The 6,617-nt window shown below is 35.7% G+C and overlaps 1 protein-coding gene across 1 annotated transcript; it reads left to right on the forward strand.

Moving 5' to 3' along the window:
- Window positions 1-1,111: 1,111 nt before the first annotated feature.
- Window positions 1,112-2,038, forward strand: LOC130191691 (odorant receptor 131-2-like). The gene has a single exon (XM_056411352.1). The coding sequence runs from the start codon at window positions 1,112-1,114 to the stop codon at window positions 2,036-2,038; it is 927 nt and encodes a 308-aa protein (XP_056267327.1).
- Window positions 2,039-6,617: the final 4,579 nt, after the last annotated feature.

Raw genomic sequence — 6,617 nt, forward strand, 5'->3', positions numbered from 1 at the left:
TATCAAATGTGTTGTAGTGATTAAAGAAGACCTGGGAACATGAGCACTCGGGGACAACACGCAAGGAAATGTGACACAAACATAAACATTTGAGTGATACCCTTAATCCATCTGGGGCCACTATATGTTGTGTTTAGACCTAAATGCATTTCGGTTTAGGACTTGGCCACTACCTACAGGCCAACTGAATTTGCCATTTTATTAAAACATTTTCATCATATAATAAATGTACAAAAATGTTTGCAGGCTGATATTTCCAGCTTTACCTTCATCAAAAGGCTGAAGGTAAAGAGTCGGTATGAAAGGTACTTTTAATGCAATTTCCAACCTGTGGCCATATGCAATTTTAAAGATAATTTTATAGAAATGGTGCGATAAAATTGAAGTAAAGAAGATTTGTGTTTGATTGTTTTTCTAGTCCTTGTATTGTGTTCATGCATATATTTTTCAATACCCCAATCTCACATCACTTTGTTATTTGGTTTGTTTGACTTTGTGTTATTCATGTGGCTTATTTAGTGTTCACTGTTAAAGTATACACAATTCAGACTGATTAAATGCAAAATAATGTTTTTAATGCATTTATTTGTAGTTAATGCAGTAGCTCTGCATGTAGTCAACCCCTGGGTGAATATCTAGGGATTTTGCCAAACTGCACTTTTTCACAACTTTTCAAACTCCTTAAAAAAAAAGCATAACCAAAGCAGAGCTTTGATTGGTTAAACTGACACAGTTGATGATGTCATGACGAAGATTACTTATAAAACCGACATGATGTAGTGGAGGTTGATTCATTCTTGAGATGTGTTCCACAGACTTTTAATGTCAAATGAAGTCCAGATCAGTAAAATGTGAGTCGCGTGTCTCCATCTGTTTGTCAACTTCATATGTTTATATGCATTTCTGAAATGTTTTCATTTATTGGGATGCTGTCTATATTGTTTACTGACTGAAATTGTGGCTTTGCTTTCAGACCAACATGCTTATTTAAGATATGATTTAACACAATCAACCTGACCAGGATTTAAGATTCCTCTAATGTGGATCACGACTCCATGAGATGTGATTATGTGCCGTGCCTTTACAGACGCTGCATGATGCCGACGTGGTCATGAATAACACAACAGAAGTTATCCAGGTCATGCGGTTTCAGACATCATTCAAAGTTCTGCTGTCTATGCTGCCATGTTTTCTCTTTCTCTATGTAAACGCTGTCATGCTGTATGCCTTGCTGAGCAAGCCTCTCCTCCTGGAGTCTCCCCGCTATATGCTGTTTGGTCATCTGCTCCTCACTGAGTCTCTGCAGCTCTTTGGGATAATGTTGCTGTACATCTTTGCCGTGACCTTGATCAGAATGATCAGCTTTGTTTGTCTTATGATCACAGTGGTCGTACGCATCACTGTTAAAATATCACCCCTCAACCTCGCTGTGATGTCTGTCGAGAGGTACGTTGCCGTTTGTTTTCCTCTGAGGCACGCCAATATGTTCACCACCAGGTTGACAAAAGTGGCCATTGCTGTTATGTGGACAGTTGCCTCTTTAGACTCGTTCGCGCTGCTCTTTTTATTTATCAGTCTGGAGAAATCGGGCTTCACTGTGCGAAGGAGCTGCCACAGACACATCTTCCAGCTGCAAATGTATTCAACTATAAATAGGGACTTCACCATTGCTTTTTTCGTAATAGTGTGCATGGTTGCCATCTACACATACATTGCTGTGATGATTACTGTGAAGTCAGCCTCGTCCACTGTCCGTAACTCCAGTAAGCCACATAAGACGATGCTTTTGCATCTGATTCAGTTATGCCTGTGTCTCACCTCTACTCTCTTTAATATGATAAACTCCACCAGCATGTTGAACAAGAATCTGTCTTTGGCCATTACAATTCAGTACGTTCTCTTTTTAACTCTTATCATTTTCCCGAAGTGTTTGAGCCCACTCATATATGGCCTCAGGGATCGCACTTTCAGACATGTCTTCATATACTATTTCACTTTTGGCCTCAAACCCCCAGTCAAGACATTTCCCAAGTCTTGATTTCAAATACAATCATTTTGTTGTGTTTTTTTGTTTTGTAATGTGTAGAAATGTCAAATGATATATGTAGTAAGCAAGTATGTGTTTTTGTGTGATTGACAAAGTGTATGATGAATTGTATCTTGTCAGATTAGTGTGGTTAAAACCCTTCTCTCTAATCTAATATATTTAAGTAAACACACTGCAATATAGAGCTGTTCATTTCTCAAAGAGCTAAAACCATGTCTATGAACCGTATGTATTTTTGTGGTTGGATTTACTGATTACAAAGAAATGAAGTGCAGCAGCTTTTTAAAAAATGTTCTCATTAAGAGCATTACATATTGCAAACAAGTCATGTTCACCATCAGTACTCCCTTTTGACTGAAAGTTGTATTAATAAAACACATTAATCACATGTGTACATACTAAGAAGCTGAAAGAGATTTGGTCGCTGTAATAAATAATTACACATTGTTGTGTTAAATAAAGAGGAGATTCACAGTCCCCCTCCACCCCTCCACGACATGTACATTGTATGTTTATATATAAATACATTTATGTAAATAACTTCCAGAAATGATGACCAAATCATCTAAAGAGACAAATGTTTATGATTTCTTAAAGAATTGACTGCCACTCAATCTTTTTTCAAGAAACAATGAGGCTGTTATGACGCATAATGACACAATATATTTGTATATATATACATATATATTCATATATGTATATATAAATATATTCAAATATATATATTTATATATGTATTTTGATATGTATATATATGTATATACAGGACTGTCTCAGAAAATTAGAATATTGTGATAAAGTTCTTTATTTTCTGTAATGCAATTAAAAAAACAAAAATGTCATGCATTCTGGATTCATTACAAATCAACTGAAATATTGCACGCCTTTTATTCTTTTAATATTGCTGATTATGGCTTACAGCTTAAGAAAACTCTAAAATCCTATCTCATAAAATTTGAATATTTCCTCAGACCAAGTTAAAAAAAAGATTTATAACAGCAAAACAAAATCAAACATTTGAAAATGTGTTTCCAGGTGTTTCGAGTTAATTAGACGATTCAAGTGATTTGTTTAATACCCTACTAGTATACTTTTTCATGATATTCTAATATTTAGAGATAGGATATTTGAGTTTTCTTAAGCTGTAAGCCATAATCAGCAATATTAAAAGAATAAAAGGCTTGCAATATTTCAGTTGATTTGTAATGAATCCAGAATGCATGACATTTTTGTTTTTTTAATTGCATTACAGAAAATAAAGAACTTTATCACAATATTCTAATTTTCTGAGACAGTCCTGTATATGTATGTATATATATATGTATATGTATATACAGTTAGGTCCATACATATTTGGACATTGACACAATTTTCATCATTTGGGCTCTGTACACCACCTCAATGGATTATAAATGAAACAATCAAGAGCTTTTTAAGGCAAAGAAGTTGAATGTCCTGCAATGGCCAAGTCAATCACCTGACCTGAAATCCAATTGAGCTGCATTTCACTTGCTAAAGACAAAACAGAAGAGAAAATGCCCCAAGAAGCATCAGGAAGTGAAGACGGTGGCAGTAGAGGCCTGGCAGAGCATCACCAGGGATAAAACCCAGCGTCTGGTGATGTCTCTGGGTTCCAGACTTCAGGCTGTCATTGACTCCAAAGGATTTGCAACCAAGTATTAAAATGTTGAAATTCCTACACCGTTCACCTGATGTGGATGTAAAGACCCTCACATTAAAGATGAAAGTCTGCTCTTAAAGCACATTGTGATTGTTTCATTCAAAATCCATTGAGGTGGTGTACAGAGCCAAATATGTATGGACCTGACTGTATATATATATATATATATATATATATATGATTGTTGGAAAATTAACGTGAAGGGAGGTATATAATTCAGACTTGTTTCAGACTAGAAATGTTGAACTTGTTGTGTAAAGAATTGTATTCTTGAGCAAGCAATAAACGTCTCCCCGCTGGTTGCCAGGAATCTGAATCCTGTCTCACTATCTTCATTTGCCAAAACAATTACCTATGTTTTTGAAAAAATTTAAACGTTTCATCTTGTACAACACATTGACAGCAGAGACGTTCCTTGAAATCTTAAAAGCGTGACATAAAGTCTGAACGTGCATGTAAAGAGTTCATTCATTCAACCAGCAGATGTCACTTTTGGATTGTAAATAGTTCAACAGCCAACTGGGGCTGTAACTGCAGCTTTTTTACTTTAATCTTAAAAATGTAAACATATAGAGCCTGAGCACTGTAAAAAAAAAATAGGCATTTCAGTAGACCAACTTGTGATATTATTACTGAAATTCCTGTTCCCTCCTCTTTCTCATAGTCCAGATGGATGGTTGTGTAGGAGAAAGGAAAGAGACAGAAAGCAGAGAGAGACCAATTTATGTGGGCAAACAGGGAGGGAGGTGCAGACCCATAGAATAAAAGAAGCGTCTGGGCGGGAGGTGGACTAATTTAACCGATCTTTACTCCGCCACAATCCTGAAGCCCCCTCAATACCTCTCTGGCCTTCGTGAAAAAGCACTTGAAGGGTTGAAAAACATTCCAGAGAGAGAAAGTACCTGGTGACGGAGAGCAGCTTTAGTTTAGAGCAAGAGCAGAAGAGAAAGGTTGTTATCATGATCACACAATTCTTCATGTCTTGAACCGAGAAAGTGGATTCTGTGGCTTTAGTTTCACAAAAGCTAGTTTAATTAACACAGCCTCAGTTTTTACTTTTAGTCACACACACACACACAAGTCACTCCAACCACTTGTGGTCGTTTCCATACTGTGCTCACAGGGAGTGCATCCAGAAAAGACATTTATGTGTGAGCCAACTACAAGAACAAGGGACGGTACAGAAAGCGTATCGCTGTCTTTGCTTAATAACTGAGATGTGATCTAAAGGAAAAGCCCAAAGAATTATTTTGACACTCCTTTTCAGTAATGTGTATTGTGTAGTTTGGGGCTACACGTGGAAAAAAGTATTGACACTGACAAAACCGGCTTTTTAAAGAGTTTTTTAAAAACTTTGCAAAGTGGATTAAGTTTAATTACCAATGATCCATAAACAGCATCATGCAAACTAGTGCAGTAGCCTGCAAAATATAGTTGAGTTAAAGAAGTATTGATTGTGTCAAGAATGTGATGTTTTCTTGAGTGTATCAGAGAAGAACTCAGTCAAGTCACTTCCCTTTGTTCTGCTCTGTTCCTCATGCTGTATACATGAAGGTGATTGACTTGTACACCCCGATATAGAAATGTCTATATAACTCCATATCCTATGACATTGTTAAATGAATGCAATGGATTGCAGAAGTGTTCCTGTTGTTTTGCCCATTAGCCCTAAAGTCAAGACTTAGAACTCTAATGTTTACAGATCATTTGACTGTGTTTGTTGATTTGGCGAGATCTAGCAATTTTAGAGAAAAATCGAAGTTTAATTTTGTTTAAAAGCTACTGGTGAAAGAAAAAGTAAATAAGAAACAAAGTGCAAATACTATAAAAGTGTGGGTCATCATCAGCTAAATCATGTAAAATAGGAAAGTCTGCTGCTCCCAAAGGAAGTGTTGTGGGAAACTTTATAATGAATAAATTGCAATATGGCTGTGATTTGAGAAGAAACTCTTAAATTGAATTAGACATTCACTTTGTCTGCACTTCTCTCGCTCTCTCTCTCTCTTTCATCATACATTCTTTGCCACAGCAACATATAGCTTTCATGTTGATGCATTGCACGCAAAGCCAAATATTCTGACAGAATTTAAGAACAATGGTAATATTCAATGCACTCATTTCACCCACTTCGAGATAGATTTTTTCAAAAGAAAAGAAGAAGACATGCTCAGGTGCACACTCGCACACACATACTTTGCGCTATAGAGTTGCAGATGAATGGGATTGTGGGAGAGTAATTGTATCCCTCGTGGCTCTTCACAAGACAGCACTGAGACTCAAATTAAAGCACTGACCTGGTTAGCTTTCTGTCAGCAGAAGGGGGAGCTTTACACATTATCATACCCCGCAGGGCGCCCCTCCTCAGATGAATGGATATTGGTTATATGATTGGGAATTGAGTTATCAACATATTCATTAGCAATAATCTTCAGATAGGTATTTGTATTTAAATATCTTAACAATTCCCCCCTTAACTATTTCCTTTCATGGTTTATATTGAACTATAATAATAATAATAATAATAATAATAATAATAATAAGAAGAAGAAGAAGAAGAAGAAGAAATAATAATAATAAATTTAATTTATATAGTGCTTTTCAAGGTAATCAAAGACACTTTACATAACATATGTAAAACATCCTAAAATATATACAATAAAAAGTTTTGAGGTGTGGATCCAAAACAACTTTTCTTGAAAGAGTACACGATACAGCGCATGAAAGCAGTGCAAATATATGGTATTGTAATCCTTGTTTTTATATAGTTTTCTTCTTTCTTCTTTTAATTTAATCTCTTGTAGCATATTTCAGGAAGTGTATTCTTTCCTTTCTTTTACATGCAATGCATATACAGCTATATTTAATCTAAATGTTTGATAACTTTATTTG

Source organism: Pseudoliparis swirei, chromosome 3, assembly GCF_029220125.1.
Source record: "Pseudoliparis swirei isolate HS2019 ecotype Mariana Trench chromosome 3, NWPU_hadal_v1, whole genome shotgun sequence".
In the NCBI taxonomy this organism is placed as follows: domain Eukaryota; kingdom Metazoa; phylum Chordata; class Actinopteri; order Perciformes; family Liparidae; genus Pseudoliparis; species Pseudoliparis swirei.

Excerpts from the sequence above, each read along its gene's own strand:
- LOC130191691 (XM_056411352.1), top strand. The coding sequence starts at position 1,112 with ATGAATAACACAACAGAAGTTATCCAGGTCATGCGGTTTCAGACATCA.